We start from the raw sequence: 24,607 nt of genomic DNA on the forward strand, positions 1-24,607 counted from the left end.
AATTATCGAGAGAGGTTTCGATCTCAGAGGCAAAACGAGAGTCGAACGTATAGATGACGGAGAAACGGAAAACGTGAAATGAATGCGGAACCGTCGTAATAGTGACTTTGAAATGTTCCGATACTTTCCGCATATGTAACGTATACTTTTCCGGTCATTAATTTCGTTTTATTATTTTCTGACACACACACACACACACACACACACACACACACACATAAATAGGCTCTCTCTCCGTCTTATTTCGACAGACGTTCAATTATATATGTGAAAGGAGCAATAGAATATCAAGTTTCCATCCCCCTGTTTTGATAGCTTATTTAAAGAATATATCGACATGTGCTGATTTTGATAAAATAATATACAAGTGCATAAGTGTTAAAGAATTGTATTTGTATGTATGTACATTCGCGATTATAAAAACAACTCTCTTAATTGAATCGCTTATTTCTTAGATATATATCGAGTAATGGATTATTTGTATATAAATATATACGCTGGTTAGAAATTAAATAATTCTTATATCGTATTAAAAACTTTCGAACTTAGCTCATTGAGCTTAACTAGAAATCCTCGGATCTTACATCACGGGGAAAACGCTGTGTTAAATTTATCGATTATGAAATATTTCTCTCTGTCCTTCTTCCTCTGTAAAGTTAAATCCAAGTCCAAGGAACTCGAAGGGATCGAATCAGCTGATTAGCGAGACACTTCGTGACTCGTTTGTTTGGGACACAAAAATTGCACTTCTGCCTCTTTCGTAATTCATTGTGCGGCAAGTGAAGTTGCGAAATTACCAGAATTTTATAACGGCTCATTGTAACGGAACAAACAAACACTCGTTGCATAATATATTATTCGTCGTTGAATTCGCGACGATGCACTTCGTTTCTTTTTACACTCGAAAGTTTATAATTCCTTTCCCTTTCCTCTGTTCATCGGAATGTTTATCGCGTCATCAAAGTGTCATTAGTTACGCCATTATTGTTATTAGATGAGTCCCTCACGGCCGAACAAAGTGGAATTGAATGCACTTATCAACATAAATTACGGGGTCAGTGATAATTTACTGGTGCGACGACGATGACAGCGTCGAAGCGCACGAAAGCAAATGTCGGAGAAAAAGAGAAAGAGGCAGAGAGAGGGAGAAAGAGACCTCAGGCACATAATGATAGTGAAAGGATCGTGACTTTGCCATTGGTTGCGAGGGAAACCGGCGCTATTATGCGTGATTCGCGCTCGTTCGCCTCGCTCGGCGATCGGCTGTTCACCTATGACAGTCGCAAAATGAACAACTTGGATCGAATCGGAAGTTTCCGGAGTTTCCGGAGATTAGCTGTCATTCGTATGAAAGTAAAAAGTCTCTCCGTAAAAAGCGTAGGCGTAGTCCAAATTACGATGATTATTATTATTTCCACAATTCCGCTTTGTACAATCGAGCTTTCGGTCGCGATGCGATTGAAACATCGCGTAGAATGTGGAAAGGAGATAGTTTTTTTCCTCTTTTTTACTCTATAATTTTTGCAAAAGCGGACAAGCGACTTTAGAACTTTCAAAAATTCCTTCGCGCGAGTGACAGATGACGGGATGATTATTATATCGCGGTAACGAGCAGGTGATCAGCCTTTGTCATGGATTTTCGTTGCGTCGCGTCGCGATTCGATTCCAAAATTATTACAATAATTTCGGTGATTTGAACTTTCTTGTCACGGACAAGGCAAAATACATTTTTCGCGGATAAATATAGAGATCACTTTCGTTCTGTAGCGTCGAAATCTGTATGCTCGAGATAGAAAATTATACCGGTTTCAAGCAGAGCGAGCTCTAATCCTTGATTAAAAGGCAAGGCACACAGATGTGGGGATTGGGTCCTTTACGTGGAGATTGCGTTGTGTTCCGAGCGGCAGTTTTCCGCGGTCATGATCTTCGGCTGATTCGCGATCAGCGTTTTTGTATCATCTAGGCACAGCGTGATTCTGAAAAAAAAGAAAAATCGGACGATGAGTTTACGCAAGTTGCGCGTAAGAGCCCGGTTACTTAACTATTGTATAATTATTTGTGATATATGTGCGCCTCTTTACGTCTATATGTCTCTTTAAATGTCAACGGCTCGTCTATTCGTTCTGTGATCAGTAAGTACTCTTTTCTTTTCAAATGTCGCTGTCGAAACACTCGAATGCACATGCAGTGCGCGGGTTGCATAGCAAATCAACGAACTACGAGATGCTCATAAAATCACAAGGAGTTATAAAGATACGAGTCATAGCAGAAGAGACATGCGAAATAACATTTGAAGTGCAAGATAAAAATATTTATGCAATATTTCTTCTACTGGATTACAAATGCTTAATATGTTAATGTGCAATAATTTTTTTGCGTGCTAATATAAATTCAAATCTTATTATTTACAAATTAATTTTACAGACGTCGAAACAATTTCTTCTCCTTAGATAAAATCTTTAAATATTATTTTTTACACATTTTTATTTATTCCATTTATTTTTCTCTTTACGAGATTTACGTCTCTTAAATTTTTATTTACGTTTATTAAATCGTGCTAGAAATTGTTACCTTAATCAATTTAATAATACCAATTTTTGTACAATGTTCAAACAAATAACCGTTAGCACGGAAAAAAATTAATATTCTCATAATGTTTCCTCTTTAAACGACCATTAGTAATACTCTACGCGTGACAAGTGCTTATCACGAGCGACTAGAAATGATACATAATCAGAAAATTTATGACTTTCTAAAGCTCGCAGCAAGGACATCGCGTGTGTCCGGATATATCGCGTGTTCAGGGATCTCGGGTAATCAGGCGCTTTTAGAGAGATATTACGTCATCGAAGCGAGCATCGCGAGATAAAAAATACGCAAAATTACATACTCGTGATCGATCTCCAGACTTTTGATGGTCAACGAGTCGACGTAGGCCCGCGGTACGTGAAGCAGTCTCCATGTGAGCGGATTGAAGACCGAGGTCTGAAAGTCCCAGGTGATCTCGACCGATTTCGGTTTGCCCACGAGGTCCCCGGGCAGGACGATCGTGTGCGTACTCCCGGGCTCGTAGTACTTCGAGCCCGAGCTCAGCTGCATCTTCTCGGTCTTCTTACCCTTCGTCCCGATCACGCTAACCATAAACATCCCGACTTCTCCGCCGTACGACACGCTCTCGTCCGTTTTCGAGATATTTATCGTCATCTTGTAGTGACCCTCTGCATCGGAAAATTATTAGATACAATAATTAGCACGATGCGACTCATGTAAACATTTTTAAAAAATGATTCAGAGATATAATTGTATATTACACGCGCGAGTTATAACATTGCTTATATTTTTGGTCGCATTAAGCTAAATGAATGTATCAGAAAATGAATTACGAGTTTCCGAAATTTCGTAAAAGTTTTTAATATATTATGAAAAGAAGAGAAATATTTTTCGTAGCTCTATATATTATCGGAGAAAAAACATGATGATTTAAAGTCTCCAATATAAATGAGTCATTATACTAACTACAAAACGGTCTGTCATGTCCAGTCATGAGATATACGCCCGCATGATAATTTCCGGGCTGGGCGTCCAGTCCAAATCTTGGACAATATTGGTTTACGCAGTCGAAACAGCGACCCTCCTGGAATTTGTCCCAAGAATTACACGGTACAGATAAGAACGGACAGAGACTGTTTATACTTTCGATAAAGTACTCGTAACTGCGGATGTGATTGCATCCTAAAAATCTTTTAATGCCTGAAAAAGTTTTAATCCTGCATTAATTTCTTTCCTTTTTCATACATATGTATTTTTAAAAAAGTTAAAATTTTTTTTATATTTTTATTTGATAGAAAAGGGTTAATCCCAAACCTTCTCTCTTCAAAAATCTATATAAAATATTGTATGTACACGGAGAGAATTCTCTCTTGGAATTTACCTTGAAAATCATGGCAATCGTGGGAGTTTTTCTGATAATAAAGAAATATTAATATGTACATAGTAAAATTAATCGAACATATTTAACATTTTATTGTAGTATAGATATTAATATTTTTATTGTATAGTACATAGTTAATCAGAGAGAAACTCATCAAATTCTTCCAATACTATCTAGTGTCCCATGATTCATGATTTTCAGGATAAATTCTAAGAAGAATTTTTTCCTGTACAGATATGAATGAAATCAGAGACCTACCTCGAAATAAACTACCGCGTTCCAAGGTGATGGAATTGAGTACACCTTTGTTACAGCCGGGCTGATTGCGGCCACCGTTTGGATAGAAATCAATGTGCGCTACCGGTTGCGTAATGCCGAGGCCGCCGCTGATAAAAGGATTGCAATCCGTGTGAATTGCTGTCACGAATACCGCGTCTGTCGGATCCAGTCTGACCATCGGCGAGGTGTTGCTGAAGTGTGGTTCCGCTGGATCGAGGCCTTGCAAGTGAAATTGCGACGAGCAACATTAGCGAATATCGATCGCTTATGCACTTTAGGTGGGAATTTCAAATAAATATCTAGCAAGGGGTGAACTCCGCATCGAAAAAAATGCAAATATATATTTCAAGACAGGGACAATCTATAGCTTTTCTAACAGAGATAATTTACGAGAAGATTAGATTCTTGTATCTTCGTGTCTTGCATCTTTTTCAATATGAGAGTGAAAAACTTTGACAGCTTCGAGAAGTCATTTTAAGTAAAAAGATATTATATAAATATCCTCTATTTCGATTAATTATAGAACTAAAAGATCAAAGTTTTATTAACGCTATAATAAATAATAGATTTGACATCTAGTTAAAATTCAAAAAAGAAAATATATTTTATTTATAAATTAACAATTACTATTAGACAATAACACTCATCTTTCGAACAAGCTATCGAAATTATTTACGCTCGTTGTAAATCACTCCATATATATTCCCAACGAACGAAAATGCTATAACTCGTAAAATGCAATAACAGTCATTGCGCAACTGTTACGACAAGAGTTCTGAATCAATGTCTCGGGTGAAAATGTCAAGTCGAAGGCTATCGTAGGACTGTGTCGTTCTTAGGGTTACCTCTCTACGAATTTTTCAATAACCGTACGTCTCGGTCGACTTGCAAAATATACGTGTTTCGTCTCACGTAAGGGTTACCAAACGTTCCACCATATAACATCGTATTACCGTATATTGCGTAAAGGCGGAAGTTATTTTGCGGTTTACCGAGAGACAATAAATGAATAATAAGTTCGCGAATAAGAAAGTCGTTCGTTACACTCGCGTTACTCTCGCGTCAGTGCGTTACTTCCGAATGTTCCTTCGAATTTGACGAATAACTCGGCGTATATGAAAGGCGTACTCGTTTATATACTATACTTATATACATAACGCGAACACGTTTCTTCGTTAATCTTCCCTCGTTCACGGCTGATAATATCCCATTATCTCCCTCGTCCTTGTTCGGGGACACCGAGGCCTATTCTCCTGCTATCCTCCTGCCACTTCTTGGGACAACGTGCTCTCTTATTCCGGTTGTTTACCGCAATCTCGTCTCCGGACGCACGTCCAGGACAAGCACGTCTTTCTTCGTTTCCATTCTCACCAAGATCGTCCCGCTCGCTTCTGTATACCGAGTTAGGTATTGACCCCTCGTTTCTCCCTCTCGTTAGGGGGATGTTCCTCCTCGTCGAGGGGATAAACGTCGAGGCGGAGAGAGAACGTCGATTCGTCAACCCTCGGCGAATTCTGCGGCCTCTCCGCTTTCGCGGCCATTATCAAACCCCGCCGTCGTCCTTGTTAACACACTTCGCGTCTCCTTCTGTTATCCTGGTAGTTCCCGATGGGATCGATAGCTTACGTAACGACCAAACCCGTCCACCTCCAATCGGGCGCGTTCGATTCCATCGATTCGCGAGACGAGGGAGAGATGGAGAGGAATTTCGCCAAGAAGTTCTCTTCTCTTCGACCTGGACGCGTCTTCGCGAAATTCCTCGTTTCCTCACAATTACCGATTACGTAATGAAGCGGACTGATCGGAAATAATCGTTCCAGCTGATGGCTATTTGTACTCCCGGACGTTCTCCCAATTTCCGTCATGTTATACGGCGAATCGTAAATCGGTCTCGAGGGGCGAATATCTCGGGTGATATCGACAGGTCGTTACATAAATCCATCGATGCCACGAATCACGCGGGAAGGTAGAACGAAAGTATTTTACGATCGGCGCTTTTACGATCGCCCGTCCTCTATTTGCTTGAATATGTTGCAGCGAATCTCGTATTATGTAGCTCGTCCTCTCCAAGTCTCTTCGGCTCGTTACGTTCGCGAAAATTTCACCCGTCCTTCAAATGATAAACCCGTGTAACGGAGACTCTTATAAAAAGTTGAAACGAATGTTCTCTTGAATGTTATTATACGCGTATGCGATGCGATGGAATAGATCAATATTTTTCTCACATTTCCCTCTCTTTTTTCTCCGCATTCGTATATTTTCGATAATCTTGGCTGTTATTTTCAAGAATATTAAATATAAAATGTGACCACTTCTTGTTCTTCGACCTCAAGTTCGAAGAGGATTAAAAGATAATGGTGGAAAAAGTTTCGATAGAGTTATATTATCAAATTTCTCATTATTATTCTTAGCAATTAATAATTTTTTTCATTTTTCAGAATATCACTATAAAAATAAAATGTGAATGTCTTCTTCCTCGACTTCAGGTTCGAAGGGGATTAAAAGCTAATGTTATATGCGCGAAAAAGTGTTTCGATAGAGTTATGTAGAGTGCGATATCGAGTTTCTCATTATTATTCTTACTAATTAATCATTTCTTTCGTCAAGATTTATGCAAAACGTTGGGACCGGCCCCATCCGACTTTTTCGAGCGAGATACTCCTGCGACAACTGCTAGCCTGATCATCCGCGATTCAATCGGCTATCTCCGTAATGCTCCGAGCTGTTTGCGACCGCAGGAGGGGACAAACGACCGGCTCCGACATTGATCGTCAGAAAAATGAGAGAAAGGAGAAAAAGAAAGGTATGCGCGCGCGCGCGTGTGTGTGTGTGTATGTTTGCGTGCGTATGCGGTTACGTATGCATTTCTTTAGCAAATTTGCATACCTCTGTCACTCATTTCACTCCTGCGTTTACCTTCTTCCTCATCTCGCACTTTCCTGCGTTACGAACGCTTCTTCTTGAAGAAGCCCCCTTCCTTCATATATACAAAGAGGCTCTCGACATCTCCTTCTGTCGCAATCGCTTCTTCAATCTCGCATGAAAACATTTCTCGCGCGCGTAATCTTTGAGGAGATTATTTAATCGGGGAGTTCTCCGAGAGTTCGAAAACAATCGACAGAGGTCTCGAGAATTCGCGATTACCCAATTAGTAATACCTGTGATCCGGCCAAGCTTGTACTCGTATCGAGTGTTCAAGGTGTAGCCGACGTAGCCGCAAGTATGGGCGCCCAGACTGTGCCCGATGCAATGCATCCTCGAGGACGGTACTTCGCCCTTCTCGATCAGCTGATACGCCAGACGAGCTGTCATCGCACCTACGAGCCGCGTGTTGGCCACGGCCTGCGTGTAAGGTGGTCCAGCACCACTCAGCCAATTTACGATCACGACATTGCAATCCTCTCGAATCAGCAGCTCCTTCATCGTTCTCTGCCCGATTAAGACGTTCGGTAATAAATCGTAATAGATGGAAAAATGAGATAAGTTTCTTTCCAGAGGTAACAAGATATTAAAATCCTTTGAACTGGTAATGTTTCGTTAATTTCTCTAATAATTTCTTTTAATACAAAGCTGCGCCCTCATTGAAGCAACAACGAGCAACTTTTTATATAATAGTTTTTTTTTATCTCTATAAAATTTTATTAATCTTACAACATACTTACCAGGACCCAAGTCTTGTCGCCGTTGTCAAGGAAGCCATGAATGATGAAATAAAGATTGTTGTTCTTGTTCAAGGGAGATCGTTGGATCGCTTCGATGTCGTCAATCTTTAACTCGTAAGTATCGACTTGTTGGCGCGTGTGAATGGTGTAACGGGGATTGATGCTGTCCGGGCGTTCCGGAAAAGTAACCACCGGTCGGTTTTCTCCGGACCAGGGTGCTCCGATATAGAAGCAACCATATGGCTCGAAGCATCGCCACATGTGCCATTCTGATTTAACAGATATTTTTTTGCTCTTTATTGATGGTTACAGAACGAAGCGTATTTCATTTATTAAACTCGAAGATGGATTTTCAAGTTCTTAAAATGGGGTTTAGATAGGTTTGAAAATATTTTTCAAAGGTATAGGTGAAAGATAATTATATCCATATATACTTTTAAAATTAATTCAATATTATGCAAAAAATATAATTACAAATAAAAAAATGTTCTTTTTTTGATAGTGCTTGTGGATTAAATAATATGTATATATTTTTTATCATTTATGAAAAATCTTTTACTTATTTTTAATCATTTTCTAAATTTTAACACGCGCAACTTTTAGAGAGAAGATCCCATAAACTGTAACTTAAAGTGTTATTTAACGTATTTCAAAACTTTGCGAGTCGTTTGCATTTGAATCAACTGTACTGAAGAATTTGTCATAAACAAGAAAGGATAGAAATCTAGAGTGTGTGTTTTGTGTATAAGTTTCGAGGAAACCGATCGAAAAGAATATTTCTTGTTAAGAATTTCGTGCTACCCTATAGACAATTTCGACAGATAGTGCGTTACTGACACAAATAAACATACGTATCTAACTGATTTGTATCCGTCGTCCTTCACTAAATCGACTAACGAGAGTTTCGAGAAAATGCTATTATACGAATTACTCTTTCAGAGGTTATCAGACGCGTTCACGTTATATCTTTACGCGTTGCTCTATCAGTTCCTCGAAAACCATGTTTTGTCAGCAATTAACGCGATCACACGTGGCAGTAAACTTCATTTTCTTTATTAAGGTGATTCCCTTCCGATAAAGGAGAATTCGAGTTTATTTTCTCATCTACTCGCACGTTAATCCAATTTTTACATAATTTTATTAACGCAGAAAACAACAAACATTATTATTCTCTTTTTATCTTACAAATAGAAGGAGCGAAGCTGACACTTACGATCGTCCAAATTGAATGTATTCTCCGCTTCTTCAGGTGACAAGGTCGTGGTGGTGATATTCTTGGCTACACTGACGTTTTTCACATCTGTGTTCTCGGGCAAGGTGGCCATCATGTTGGCCGTGTAGGCCAGCACGTACAGGGTCTGGTTGAGGAACATGTTGAAGTATTTTTCGAGACAACGATAGCGTTCACTATATATGTATATCCGGGAGTTTTGATAAACCGCGCGGTTTTCACGGTTTCTATCTCGTTTTTCTTGCCTATTACGATGGATTTGTACTTATTAAATAACAATCAGCGTGGAAGTGAATGTAGAATCAAACTCTGGTCTCGATGAAAAATATATAGATTTATGACAGTCTTAACGTCTCTTCCGCGAGATTAAGAGTGAACAGATATGATTAAAAACACTCCTGTTTATTCCGTTTCTCTGTAGTCCCTCGCGAGGAATATCGATGCGACACACATAAACAACCGAGAATCCCGGATTCTTGGACTTTGTATCAGTCGACTGAAGACGAGAGAAAACACAGTTTTTCTCTCCGGACTCTCGTATAGAGAGAGACTTTGTCGGGACGTCCTTGGTTGTTGACTGTTTCTAAAGATCTCGTGAGCGCTCTAAATGTCTCTCTGTCTCATCGGCGAGACGACTCGTCACTGCCGGCTACTGTAAGTAAGTCGCGCCGATATCAGTAATAATAATGAAAAATCGATTGACGTAAAGACGGCTCTTGATAGTACTCGTGTCGGCGGCGGTCCCGACATTAAAGCGTCCGTCTCTCGGAATAAACGAAATTTTATATCACGCCACACACCAATTGACAGCCTTATCTCGAATTGTTATGCATATCTCGTCGATGCTCTCTTCTTAAAAATCTTGAAGCACGTATAATTTATATTTATTTCTGTTAATATATATGTATATATATATTTATTTAAATGGCTTTCAAAACTGTAATATAAATTGAAGTAATTTAATATTAAAATTATCCTTCCCGTTATATAATTTTCGGAATCCGGTTCGATTTATCGGATCTTCAATCCAATGCCGGTTCTGCCAGTTCGTTCGAACCCACCCAGATTACGCCGGCAAATGTCGACAGACACTCGTGGAAGCGATGACACGGTCACGGTCGAGCGTCGTAGATGATCCCGGGTCCACTGATCGGCACTAATCACTCAAATTTTGCTGATCCATGTGAACCGTGCGTCCCCACTCCGGGAAGAGCGCTCAGCTGTTCTCTTTCTCGGAGCGCTTTTATCCGGTTTCAAGACGGGAACAGGAGGTGGTTATTTCAGTCTAATGAGTTCTTCCAGAATTTTCTGTGTGCGCGGTATATTCGAAACGTCGTGAAAATAAATTTTATTTTACGTCTTTTTATTAATATTTTCAAAAAAAAAAAAAAATTTCTATGTATTATATCTACACAATTGCAAGAATATTGGGAAATATATTTTTGATACGGTATATATCTATTATTAATACTTTAAAGCAGCTTATACAATATCTGAAGAATATTTCCCAAAAGTTTGGATAATTTCGTAAAGTTCCTGGATTTTGATCTGCTCCGAAACATCGTCGAACAGTCGGAGCTCTTGTCGGCTTGCTGGCTGGGTCTGTGACTAACAAAGAGTGGCCTGAGAGACCTATTAAACGAAATATCATTTCCACGGAATCCCATAGGATGTCGTTGAGAGGCTTCAAAAGGACCGCCCTTTTTGTGACAGCCGCCTGTTCGTGGAAGCGCGTCTCTTCCCGGACAATGCGGGACGATAAATCCACCGATGGTCCAGCGGCTAATAAAACCGGATCAAAGCCACTTAAAGTGCTCGTTAAGACGCCCTCGTTTTCCTCTTGGTTCAAGCAGTGCGACGAACGTCTCACATCGTCAAGGTGCAAAAAAGCTTCCAGAGAAGAATTTCAGGACCAACAAGCGAGAGAAAGATTCGGATCGCACCCAGATTCGTCAAAGGTAGACAACAATGATTTATAGAGATCACAAGATTTTTCTTTATATCAGAAGTTTTACAGCATATCTTATATACTGAATTCTTCATATATCAAATGAATACATTTTATTTAAATATAAAATATCAAAAGAAATATATGTGAAAACATTTTCAAGGAAATTCTACTTATTGTTAGCCAAGGAAGATATAATTAATAAATGTTATTCTACTTTTAATTTTATTTATAAGAAATACATGCATATATATATATATATATATATATATATATTAAATCAATGAATTGCATTTAAATATACAATATAAAGAGAAACGTATGTGAAAACTTTCAAGGCGATTCCACTCATTGTCATAGCTAAGGGAGATTCTCACAAATGTTTCTCTCAACACCTCATTGTACAAAGTCCGGCGAGAAACAGGATACTAAGCGGGTCTCGCACATCGGGGACAGGGACAACAACAGAAGAGCGGCTTTCCGGTGTGAAAAGGTATATCGAAAGGTACACCGATCGATATACGGGTTGGGTCGAGAGCCGGTGACGCGCGCCATAGAATTGGCGCGCCGCCCTATGGGGTGCCGTCGACCCGATGCATGGGGCTGTTGCTGTGCGTAAACGAAGCCCCACGTATTTCTTCCCCCCCGGAACATCCCCCTTCGCGAGAGAGTTTCACCCCCGGTGAAAACCGGCCTCCTGGCCGATCGTGAATCCCTAATACCACGCACCCCCGAGACGTCTCCGTTATCCAGGACACGTCTCTCGCGTTGCCCGGGAAACGTCTCCCGCGAAATATCGCGCGATCTAATAGAGACCCTCCTACGGGGACTCCTGGCCGTTTCTGCGGACTTGGTAGCCGAATCGTACGACTGTTGCATCGTGATTACCGCGAAAAGTATGAATGACAGCCGCCGCAACCCTCGAGCGCTACAAGAGAGGGATTTCCCGATTCTCGCGCGCGACTGCATCCAGAGAGAGAGAGAGTTTCGAAACTCACGACGCAAAGCGTACATCGTATATTTGCCTCACGCGTTATATTTCAAGTGCAAAGTTATTAGAACCGTAAAAATCGTACGTATATGATTATGTGTAATTTGAATATATGAAATGTGTATATACGATAAAAGGCGCTATTATTATTATGTCTGACAGATCTGTCGATTTGCAGAGGGAAACGTGTTTCTCGTTTCATCGGTCGATTAACCACACGAATAACATACATACATGTTATCGCACGCGCGAAAGTATAAACGGCGAGATGATGAATGGCGAGAAAGGGAGGCCAGAGGGGCTCGAAATGCAAAGGCGTGTTGTTTTCTCAAGCGCGTGGGCAGCGTAACCACGCTGCTCTTTAATGATACGGAACGACAGATCGCCGCCCCCCTTTGACCTTGGGGGAGCCCTTGAAACGCTCCTGCCAACCCTTGCTACCCTGTTACATTGCCCTATCCAATCCCCATCCATTTATTCATTCATGCGCCTCCGTGCAAGGTGTCCTTCGGGCTCGGCCGAGCCGTGTCAAGTGATTTACGTCGCAACGTAAAGCGACTCATACACGTGCTCACGTACACGCGGACACATAGGAGGCGTCCGTTCAGCTAAATTGCTAATTATCCATCGCAGCTCGGCCGCAACTAACCAACGTTACGTAAAGTTTGTGAAGCAACGACGCCATATACTGCCATTATATAATTATAGTGTAGTTTATTTCTCGCTTATTATAAGATGCATAATTATTTTTCTATTTATAATCTTGCCTTAAAAAAGAGAGAGTTTGTATTATTTTTTTTTCTTCATTTGCCCGTATCCTTTATTTTAACATTAGATGGTTGTTTGCACGTTTTCCCTGATTTTATTTGTTAGCGTAATATTGCTTCATTGTTAAAAGTCGCGTCTGGTTAAAGGACTACTTGAAAGTTTATTTAAGCACGTTTAATTTCGCAATGCGATTCAACAAATATTTATTAACGGGACGATGATGCGCGTAAACGTAATATATGGACGTAAATTATTTTTATGTTTCCCTCTATCTTTCTCTCTTTTTGTCGCGTCAAAAATTTGTTATTCAATGAAACCGTGCGTCAAATGCGATTCGGTGAAGATTGTACTTTGCACCGTTGATCTGCCATCGTTCGCACTTATATATACGCTTATTCCGGGCAATGTACATCAGATAACGTATATTATTGCGTTGTCGGGACATAGGTCGACTCAGCGAGAATATTTGTTTTTTTTACGCGCGCGAAAGTAGATAAATCTGTAAATTTCACGCAAAAAGTAAAGAAGATTAATATAATCATAAAATGTATAAACATTCTAATTGCTTCAAATCGATACTGTTATATCCCGAATAAAATACGATAAGTAAAATTTCGCTTCGCAAAAGCAATAATTTCTCGAGTACAAATAGTAAATAAAGCTGTTAAAGTGAGAATTATCGATCAAAATATCGCGGAATTCGACATGAGCGAAATGAGTAACACGCGACAAAAAATCTTCAAAATTTTGCAATCGATCGTGAATGCACTTTGTACATTGACAAAGTTCGCGTTTTTTACGTCTTCGTCAAGATTCAATCTGACCGCGCAACAAGATGAAGAGAATCTACACGGAGAGAATTTTCTCTGAAAATTTGCTCTCTGAAAATCTACAATAATTAACAGTAAATTTTACTATATGTACATAGTAAAATTAATCAAACATATTTTATACCTTATTGCGGTAGATAATATTTTTTATCGTAATCAATAGTAATTAGAGGAATTTTTATACAAAATTCTTCCATATTGTCCCACGATTAGCATGATTTTCAGGATAAATTCTCTCTGTGTATAATGTACTGAAAATTGAAGCTAAAAGCTGCATGTATAAATCTCGTTACAACGAATGGAAAAATATAGAAAGGAAAACAACAAACTGAGTTATTCTTTGCCGAATTTTCTCTCGTTATCACTCGCCCCTTCGCCTGTCAACGCGTGGCGCCTTTGTAGGGTCGCGCACTTCGATCCGAACACCTCGCCTATCTTCATGGAGCCCTGTTCCACTCGCCGACACGTGTCCGTCTGGGGTTGCGTAACCCTTTGAACGTGAGATGGATCCCGACGTACAAAGACCCGGACGCGACAAGTTTATTTATTAATAATCGCGCGCCGCTCGATTAAAGTCGCTCGTCTATATCAAGCGTCAATTCCGCGGGATCGTCATGCAAAATTCAATGGCACGAATCCTTCATTTTTTCACCAGGCAAACATGAATACGGCGAAGCGAGGCGTCGCGACGCCGGCTTTGTGCGTGTGTAGTGCGTTCCGCACCGTTAACCAAAGTAAAATTCCATTTCCGGTCCGCGCGTGGACTCCGCGAACCAGAAAATTGTGCTTCGATTCGGATTTTCTCTCAAAAAAACTTGAATTTACAGCGATTCAAAAGAATATTTCTTGTCAGATTAGAGTCTCGGGAAAAAATGGATAAATTTTTAAGCTGCAGTTTATTTTAAGAATTAATTGTACAAAATAACATTTTTTTAAAAACATTGAACGTCAAAAAGACGTGGAAACTTTGCATTCGAGGATGCTTTTGCGTTTTATTTTCATATAATCGTGATAAGAAATTAATTAATCATATGAAGGCAAATATTTAAATGCAAAACAAGACGCAATGTGCAAAAGAGAGAGATTAAAAATTCGAATTAAAAAACCTGATAATTAAATGATAATAATATCAACTATTTTTTAATTATTTCTAGTTCTAGTTAGTATTCACAAACGTGTTTTTGCGAATGCCGATTTGCGTAATCAAACTAGAGATAAAATTATTTTCTGCGAAATGCAGCAAAATTACAATATCTTGATATTATAATTATGTTATTATAAATCAATATTCTATATATATATATATATATATATATATATATATATATAATTGATATTATAATTATATGGTACTCTTATAAATACATATTCAATCAATAGATAATCTTGATATTGCTTCAATATATAATATATAATATAATATTTTTTATCAAGTTCATAATTATATATTACTTGGACAAGTGGCCTGTTCCTTCCATTCTGTTCCTACTGAGGAAGGATAGTGGCAGATGAACAATTTCCCACGATTTCTCAAGCATGCGATTAGATTGTCGGCGCCATGTCTCTCGACGTCGAGTTGCGCCATCGCCCTTTTGGTAGGGATTACGGTGTGTAACAGGGCCGAAGAGTCCCCAAAATACTTACATGCGTGTTCTAAGACCCTGTGAACACGGCCCTTCGCGTGACGGCCCTAAAGGGGTCAACGCGCGACTCGATTGTAATTCCAAGGCGCGTCCGGAACGCGCCTTCGTCGGCAACGAACGTGTCGTCGTCGAAGGGAAGTCGGCTGGTGACATCGATTAGGAGAGCATATCCCGGAGAATGCTCTCTAGATAGACTGCACTCTATGCAAATCCAGAGAGAGAGATAGAGAGAGATAATTCTCCTTTATAAATTTTTTCGACATGTAAGCCATCGATTGTGAGAGAAACAAAGCTTAATACAGAGATTGCTGCTTCTCCTTTCTCTCTGTCTTTCTGTTTTCAATTATCGAAGGTTATTAATTAGATTTGAGTCGCCGAAGATATCAACAGAGGTGCGATTTTTAATGAAGATCGAAATTTTAGAATGCAAAGCATCTGCGTGATGCTATAATTCTTCTCGAGTCCGGAGGAAAAATAGAAAGTTTTCTGGATCGAAAGAATTAATTTGACTAAAATAAAGTTTGATTTAACGCTATACCACTATTTTATTCTTCTCTCTAAATTTAATATCGTGCAAGTTTATAAATAGAAAGCAGTGGCTCTATGATTTCCGGTACTTGCTTTTTTTTCTCATTCTTGTAATAATAATTTAACCGCGATAAAAATTGAAAATAACAAGTTGAAGATGCTATGATAAATCATCTTCCGTAGAGTCATGTTTGTGATATGCTCGCGCGAAACCGACTATCGAGAGATCGCGATCTCAAAAATTTGTCGACCGGTTCATGGTATCCTGTTAAACTTCAACGTTGGTTTGACTTTCACTTCTCGAAGCCCTTGGCGAAACTGCTATGGAGATAAGCTATCCTTCGTCGCTGAGAGTCGAGCGCGAGATCCTACATATACATCGGATGTATATCCCTTTCACCTATATAATACAACGTATCGCTCCCGTCGCCAATTAAGTTTTTCAAGATAAATTTCATTTTCCAATTAAATTTTTCAACAAATAAATTTCATTTAATCGCATCATCTCGCGCTGCAAATTAATACACGACCCTTAAATACGCGATCTTTTCAAGTTTCCTGAGTTTTGCTTGCTATATTTTTTTTCATCGTACATTATTATATTAACAATATGTATAAGTAAGTGTAAAACATTTTAGGATATGATTCTTTGTCGAAAAATAAGAGGGATTTCTCATATAAACATATACTCTTATATCCCTCTCTGAGAAGTTACACTTTTCTGAAGAGATAGATAAAAATTAAGTTTTAATTTTTTTTAATATTAATAAATATCCTTTTTATTAATGGAAAATATCCACCATTAATTTTTTTAATTCGTCTGAAATTTGAGAAAAAAAAACTTAATTTTTACATCCCTCTTTAAAAAAGTGTATAACTCTTCAGGGAAGATATAAGAGAGTATACATAAGTTTATACATATATAAGAAATCTCCCTAAACATTTTTCGCGCTTATTTCGATACATCCTGTATATGTCTACATTACAATATTTTTGTATCGATGCAACCAATTCCAAGTTCGTCGCCGAAAATCCTGGCGAACCCAGACGATATTGTTCGAGCATTCGCTGCATTCGGTGCATATCCACGTCGCGCTGCACTTCGCCGCGGTTATATTGCATTAACGTTGTTCCGGAAAGTTCGTAAATACGCCATATAATATATACGAGAGGGCCGTTGTTACGGGAGGGCGGATCCCTTTCTCAGGACTGCCGAAGGGCTTCCGCACGTGTTTCGACCAGTCCTTTCTTCATGGTTCCCTAGTAAAAGTGCGTAGGCGTATGCCCTTTAGGGATTAAGAGTCGTGAATTTTCCCATAAAAGGGCTCTCTCGAGGGGCTCTCTCGAGATTGCAAGAGGGTGTCCCGCGGAATTTCCGCGGCCACCCGGCTTGCCCTTTGCGACTCATGGATTCCTGTTGCGTTAGTTTATCTTTAAATCAGCGTTAAGCGCCTCGCCCGCAATCCCTTGTTTACCGTCTCGTCGCCGACAAAAGGGTCGGTCGTTCGGCGAGAACGAAAGTAGCGGCTCTCGACTCCTCTCCGTGCCAGGGAGCGTGCACGACTGCGCATGAATACTAATTGGCATCGAGGAAGATGGAATTAGGCAATCATCTCCGCGTGGAGGATACCGCGTGCACGAGGAGCGATTAGGGCGATTACGGGCCCTAAAGCGGAGCCGTAGGGCGCGAGAACGCGCCTATCTATGATGCAGTATATATACGAATTACGAAGCTTGTAAAATCGATGCAGCGAAAGGATTGAAAGTGGAAGTCACGGTTTCAATTAAGTGCATTCCTATTCTCGAGATTTTATCGGCACGAAGAATGATATATCCATATCTTAATTACGATCATTTATTTTTTTCTATTATTTACTGTATAGTGTTGCAAATTACAGTGCAGTGAATACTGAATTTTACAATTAGTGTTTATAACAACAGTGATTCTTAATCGGTGTTCCGCGAAATTATGTAAGCACGGCATACCTACATAGAAAAAGTTACTATAATTTTTTTATTTTATGAATATTATTCTTTAAATTTAAATTCGTTTACTGTATATAATTTGTACTGTATAATTTTTAATAAAAAACATGTTCATGCATATTTTTGTTATTACCTTTATGATCTTAATGAGTTTGGTGTTGCACAAATTTTTCTTATATAATCAAAAGTATTTCGTAATTTCAAAAAGGTTAAAAACTACTGGTTTATAAGAATAGATATGAAGTTAATAAATGACTCGAGAAAGACATGTATATTATTTAATTGTTTGAGATCCAGATCTTGTCCTTATGTTCGATTTATAAATTAGGAATATCTGATGTTAATCTTTAAAGGATTCCCCTCTTAAGATAAGAGAATTCCTTTGGCGTCTATTTTATGGAACAGAATACTCCAAAAATAAGTTGGAAATTTTTAACACGAGAATACAATTTTTTTCGGTGTATGACTGAACGAATAGGTTCGCAATTTCAGATTGTCATCGAATATTTTCCGTTTTTCATCAATTTTCGGATGACTCGATCAGGAAATCATGGCATGATCGCAGCTTCGCGATTAACATGAAAAACGAGACAGGATATGATATGCGATTTGTCATGGTGCTTGTTTCATGTGTCGATTTACGAAAAATTTCAATTTGCATTTGGTATCTTTCGCTTTGCGAGTGTTTGTGTTTGCGAATAATCTATAGTCGCTTTTTGTAAAGCGAGAAGTAAACCTAAATTCTTTCTTCCTTTACAATAACCATTTAATAACATAATAAAAATATCGTAATTTTATTTTAATTTTCCACTTATTTTTAAAATACCCTGTTCTAAAATGGGCGCATCAAAGAATCCTTTTATCTTAAGAGGGAAATTTTCTAAAAATTAGTATCAAGTATTTTTAATTTATAAAAATGTGGAAAAAATAGAATTTACTTCTATATTAATAAAAAAGTATTTTACAGCATATAAGCAAATGAAGACTATAAAAAAGCATAGACATAATACATGTAACTCGAGCACGAGACACGAAAAAAGTTGGGTCCTGAATGAATAAATTAAATTACACGTTATTTATTAGTCAACATTTCTCTTAAGTCGCTCAAGTCTTCTTTTTTCAATTTTTCACTTGTTAACTTTTAATAAATTAAAACCATTCAGTGACAAACATTGGACTGCACTATAAAATACAAAGCTATACAACTATATATGTTGCAATAATATAATAGCAAATGAAGTCCGCACACATAAAAAAAAAACTCCTTACTTCGAAAATACAATTTTTTCGCATTGCACACAGACAATTAATATGAAATTATTTTTATTGTCTGCAGTTTAATATATAATATTTTTCTACAAGAGGAGAAAAAACAAAATTATTGAATCGTACAAATTTTGCAATAAAAACTTGTCATTCTTATTCCCATATTAATCCTTCTATCAATGTATAATTTTTCATCAATATATGCTGTCAGTTGCATTGTGATAATTTCTTTATAATAGCTACTGGGCATCGAACATTCTTTCCCGTTGTATTTTAAAAGGTTTCGCCACATGTTTAACATTTAAAGTTACTTTGGGTCTCCCGATATCTGTTCATTAACAGAAGGATTAAACAATGATTACCTGCGTCAGGATCGGTCGAGCTCTGACGAGCGCGTCTTTCGCAAATGCGACCATCGAAAAATCGTCGAAAAGTGCATTTTTTTCTCGACCACGGAAGAACGTGGAATCAGGAAACCATGGAAGCTTCAAGGTCCATCATGAGAAATTCCTTTGCGCGACTGGCCTCGCGGGCCTACATAAACCCCACCATGAAATTACGTTTGCCTCTCATGGCAAGGATGTCAACGATATCAGGAAATCATGATCCGATCGTTCCATATTTCCGACCAAGACCGGTCTTGGTTTTTCTCATCATCTCCTAGATTCTAGATCCTCTCTTTGGCAATTAATTAACTCATTAATGCTCGCACTTCACATCCGAGAAAGAATAGCTGACCTATGAGTGATTCAATTAAACTCGAATTGTCCTGCCTTTCCTTTGTCATTTCGCATAAACTTGAATAGTTGCAATTTTTGTTTAACAATAAGATAATAAAAGTACAATTGCGCTGTCTTGATCGCATATGTTTCTCTCATCGGATCTTCCATCAGTCATAAGGTGCTTTAACCGGGCAACGTCAGGTCGGTCGATGGCCTCGTAAATTATCCAGGTTTGTCGCCACGGACAGAAACGAATAGACACAGCGGATATTAGGATATTATGACGGCTAGAGAGAGAGAGAGAGAGCGAGAGAGAGAGAAAGAGAGAGACGCAGCGGTGGCCCGCGGTCGCTTTCTGATCTCCTGGGGACCTCTGACGTATCTCGGTGCTGATACCACAAGTTGGAGTCGCGTACGTCAAACGACACGATGGCGTTAAAAAATGTATACATTTTAAGAATGCAAACTATTTTGCTTCTTTTCTACATCGCATTCCTTCTATTTTCTTCTTCTCTCTCTTTTTTCTCTCTTCTCCTCGAAAGAAATTATTTTTAAGTAACAACGAGCGTATCTAAATAAGATATATTATTTAAAGATTTATTATCTTTTGAAATAATGATGTACGAATTTAAAAAAAATATTTATTTGAAATTTATTTAACTGAAATTGTTAATTATGTTTGAGAAAGTATATGTCTTATTTCTGTTATTATTTCAGCTTCTCGAATATTTTGGGAAGCGTGAGACATTCGAACAATAAGACTTTAGTTTTTTTTGTAATTTTTCTGATATATACATCATAACATCAACAGTCAAATTCCTGACCTGATGTCGATTTCTGATTAGTTATCGAAATCGAAAATACTTGCTCATCTCGAAACACTATATCATTAGCCTTTATCGAGAGTACATATTATTTACGTTCAAGTTTCATCACAAAAGAAAGACTCGTACAATAAAGAATTATATGGTCTTTCATTAAAGATCTGAAGTACGTTTAGTCAGCTTACGAGTTTGGGACTGCAGTTTTTTATTTATCATATTATTTATATTATTGGTAAGTATAAACGAAAATATTGTATATATAGTTTAAATAATTTGTGAATAGTGATTGCAAATATCATTTATATGATAATATAAAAATATGTAATTCATAAATAAGTTATATAAATTTAAATTAGGCTTAACTTTTGTTTATATTTGCCTATATTATGAAATTTTTGATATCAAAAAACTGTTCGTAAAATTGTACTTTCTTGACAGTTGCCTCTGTTCACAAACAGATTAAATAGATGCAGTTAGTCAGTTGTTTAATATTTATAATAAAATTTCTTTCTAATTCTAAAGTATTATTTTGGGTGTGAAATGATATCATTTCATAATTATTTAGAATTTTTAGAATAAAAAGAATGTCAAACGCTGTGAGATTCTGTGCAATAATGTTATGTTATTTTATATAATGTTTTGAAGAAAATATATGTCCTCTTAAATGTCGATAGTTCGGTTAAAACATTGTAAGGTAAAAATCGCGAAAATAATCTTACTTTTTTTATATTACACTTCTTATCCGTCAAAGCACATATAGCATGCTTTAATTATTTTCTTTCTTGATAATATCCTCTTTGTCGGTCTACTTGTGTTTACCGATAAACAAAGAGTTCGTTAATTGCTTGACATTCTCAATAAAAATTATATAACATTCTATAATTATTCGATTTCGTGGCAACATCCTATATTGTGAGTTCGCTTTATTTATCAGCATATAAATAGAGAATCCATTAGTAAGTTGCTTGACAGTTGCGATAAAATTTGATTCTGTTTGTGAGGATTATTTTGTGTCTTATTCTAATGATATTATTTCATAATTATGTAAGAGTTTTTAGAATAAAGAAAAACTCACATGCACTATGAGATTCTGTGCAATGTTAATATTATATTAATTTGCAAAATTTTTGTTTTAAAAAAGAATATATCCTTAAATAAATTGGTAGACAAAATTATAGATAACGACTGAAACATTGTAAGACGAAAATCACACGAATAATCTTATGGTTTTTATCTGAAAATTTACGCTTTCTTTCCATTATATTACATAGAATGTTTTTAATTATTTGCTATATTTCGATAGGTTCTTATAATGTCCAATATCAGAAAAGAGATTAAAAAATATTTGGAATTGAGCCATAAGGTCCATATAGCAGTGAAAGAAATTTTAGATAAACACATAGATTTGGAGGAAATAACAAAAACCTATAATATTGACATTGCAACAATGATTAAAAAATCAACCATGATACGAAGTCGCTTGGATTATTTGACAAAAAAATACAAGTTTCACAAAGCAATAAACGAAGTTATGGTTCACAATATGTCTGAAGAAACTGCTGCAAGCAATAATGAAGTTAATGTAGTAAAACTATCTACAACAATTTTCAATATACGCTTGTCAGAACAAAATGAGCCATACATCTATGACACACTCTTAGAAGATGGAGTTTTTACATTTAATGATCAATCTTCATTATTAAAGCGTTTATATATCTGGGCTGATCAAAAAAATTGTCAATGCAATTGTCAAGTTTGCGCAATGGAACAACTACAAAAAATTGCTTATAAGTTTGCCAAGGAAATAAAAAAAATTTCAAAAAAATGGTTGACATGCAAAGAAGCGGACACATACTGGCTGTCTAATTTCATAATGGAATACATCGGAGAAATTTCTAAGTTCAAATCTGCTGGTGAATGCCGAATAGATTATCCAACAAAAGTATCGCAGTCTCCCGTAAGTATTATTTTGTGTTAATCAAGGTATTTCAAAATTATTTAAAAATTGTTTAGACTAAAAAGAACTTCAAATATACTGCGAGATTCTGAATAATGTTAATTTTTATTTATATAATATTTTGAAAAAAATTATTTCAAAAAAGAATGTATCCTTGTGAATATCGATAGAGATGAAGATGCGAATTAAGCGATTAAAATATCGTAAGATGAAAATTATGAGAACAAATTTACTGATTTTTGTCTTACAATGTATTCTTGTTACTCATATCACATAACATGTTTTAATTATCTGCTTTATTTCGTTAGATGAAGATTAATTATCTGAGGAAAAAGATTGAAGAGCATCTAAATATAAGTGGAAAGCTCGACGAAGCAATGAAACAAGTTAAGAGAGCGAGAGATATACCACGTGTTGCAAAACAGCATAACCTTAAAAAGAATGATTTACGGATGAAATATGAGATATTAGAAAGAAAAAAAGCATATTTTGATAAGAAAAGAAGAATGGAATCGGCAATAAATGCTATTTGTTTTAATAAAAACATATCTACATCTAGAGCTGCACAGCAATATAATCTTGAGGAAACAGAAATAATTACAGAAATTAAGGACCAATCAATCCAATCGATTTATGGTTTCTACGAATATAATGAATTTGTAAGCAATGACATTTTAGTTAAAGCTTTCACATATAAGGATGAATTTCTGTTCCTGAAAGAATTACGAGAACAAGAATGGAACTGCGATTGTCGAATTTGTGTATTGGAACATCTAGCTACACGGGTTTATCAATATGCCAAAACATATGGTAAACCTTATCCTCCTAATTGGCAGCTATATCAAAAAGCAACTATGCCTTGGATACGTGACTTTGAAATGAGGTATAGCGTAATACTATATAGCAACTACCCTAAACTTGAGTGTTCAGCGGCGAAATAATTAGTATCGTAAACTTCGAATAATCTGTAAATATATATATCATGATCCATCACAAATTAGTTTACTACAAAATATTATTGTTATCATTTGCCACAACTATGTTTGGAATAAATGCATGCACAACTATGCCCTGTATACGAAAATCATCAAAAAATATTTTCAGATATAGCAAGTATCGTATACAATTTATTATACATTTTACTATAAATTAAATGAATGAATAAGCTCGTTAATTTATAAATTAGAGATAATAAAACAACATGAGCCTATTACGAGCTGTGTGAATTGATGTAAAATATACCATTTATATACATCATTTATACGATTTGATGTAAAGTTTGGAAATAGATATGTTTGACATGAATTCACATAGCTCGTAATAGGCTCATGTTGTTTTATTATTTCTAATTAATAAATTTTAAAACAACTAAGATTAAATTACTAATAAATTTTATTTACATACAGTATATGTATACATATATACACATAAACATATGCGTATATATTTTCACATACAGTATGAGCAAAATAATAGCATCGGTTGAAACAATTTTTTCAACCGGTAAAAATTCTTGAAAGAAATATGTTTAAAAATTTCATTCACATCTAGATTTACCTTGACAATTTATGTAACATAATGCGATAAATCTCCTTATGTAAAAAGTATTTGAACAAATATATATATATATACACACACATACACACAATTTTATACTTAATTATATATTTATATATTTATTATATATTTATTATATAATTATTATTTTATTATTATATATTTATGTATTATATATTTAGTTGTAAATATATATATATATATATATATATAATATATATTTGTACGTCTGCGCGTGTGTGTATATATGTAATTGTGTACTTTGATCAGATGTTTGTAAATATATTAATGCGTTATAGAAATATATATATATATATATAATATATATATATATATATATATATATATATATAATATATTTCTCTAGCAAAGTATAAGAGCAATTTTTACAAACACGACATTTTTTCCTGATCAGCCTGATCAGGGCAGCCTTATGATTGATTTAATTTGATAGATTATAAGAATATAAATGTGTATCATTATA

At 36.5% G+C, this 24,607-nt stretch overlaps 3 protein-coding genes across 6 annotated transcripts in view; 1 reads left to right on the plus strand and 2 right to left on the minus strand.

Moving 5' to 3' along the window:
• LOC114928501 (pancreatic triacylglycerol lipase) overlaps positions 1 to 24,607 on the minus strand; it is a 124,445-nt gene that overhangs the window by 23,921 nt on the left and 75,917 nt on the right. The gene's annotated exons all lie outside the window — the stretch shown is intronic.
• On the minus strand, positions 373 to 10,310 carry LOC114928514 (pancreatic triacylglycerol lipase). The gene is made up of 7 exons (XM_029299754.2): positions 9,086 to 10,310; positions 7,873 to 8,141; positions 7,369 to 7,639; positions 4,190 to 4,429; positions 3,517 to 3,750; positions 2,891 to 3,218; positions 373 to 1,976 (listed from the first exon to the last, which is right to left on the minus strand). Exons 1-7 carry the CDS (start codon positions 9,243 to 9,245, stop codon positions 1,874 to 1,876), a joined length of 1,605 nt encoding a protein of 534 aa, XP_029155587.1. The 5' UTR covers positions 9,246 to 10,310; the 3' UTR covers positions 373 to 1,873.
• On the plus strand, positions 10,004 to 24,207 carry LOC114928515 (uncharacterized). Of its 3 annotated transcripts, XM_029299758.2 has the most exons (4): positions 10,004 to 10,553; positions 10,637 to 11,061; positions 21,913 to 22,566; positions 22,875 to 24,207. In XM_029299758.2, the coding sequence occupies exons 2-4, from the start codon at positions 10,774 to 10,776 to the stop codon at positions 23,505 to 23,507; spliced, it is 1,575 nt and encodes a 524-aa protein (XP_029155591.2). In that variant the 5' UTR covers positions 10,004 to 10,553; positions 10,637 to 10,773; the 3' UTR covers positions 23,508 to 24,207. The 3 variants fall into 3 exon arrangements, with proteins under 3 accessions (XP_029155591.2, XP_029155588.2, XP_029155589.2); XM_029299755.2 differs by having other exon boundaries at positions 10,004 to 11,061; XM_029299756.2 differs by lacking the exons at positions 10,004 to 10,553; positions 10,637 to 11,061 and adding an exon at positions 17,837 to 20,841.

This window comes from Nylanderia fulva, unplaced genomic scaffold, assembly GCF_048542155.1.
Source record: "Nylanderia fulva isolate GAGA-0341 unplaced genomic scaffold, ASM4854215v1 Scaffold1, whole genome shotgun sequence".
Lineage (NCBI taxonomy): Eukaryota > Metazoa > Arthropoda > Insecta > Hymenoptera > Formicidae > Nylanderia > Nylanderia fulva.

Coding starts and splice junctions, on each gene's coding strand:
- LOC114928514 (XM_029299754.2), bottom strand. CDS start 9,245: ATGTTCCTCAACCAGACCCTGTACGTGCTGGCCTACACGGCCAACATG. Junction 8,142..9,085: donor TACATTCAATTTGGACGATC/GTAAGTGTCAGC, acceptor CTGTTAAATCAG/AATGGCACATGTGGCGATGC. Junction 1,977..2,890: donor AGTCTGGAGATCGATCACGA/GTATGTAATTTT, acceptor CTTTTTTTTCAG/AATCACGCTGTGCCTAGATG.
- LOC114928515 (XM_029299755.2), top strand. CDS start 10,774: ATGTCGTTGAGAGGCTTCAAAAGGACCGCCCTTTTTGTGACAGCCGCC. Junction 11,062..21,912: donor CGCACCCAGATTCGTCAAAG/GTAGACAACAAT, acceptor ATATTTCGATAG/GTTCTTATAATGTCCAATAT. Junction 22,567..22,874: donor CAAAAGTATCGCAGTCTCCC/GTAAGTATTATT, acceptor TTATTTCGTTAG/ATGAAGATTAATTATCTGAG.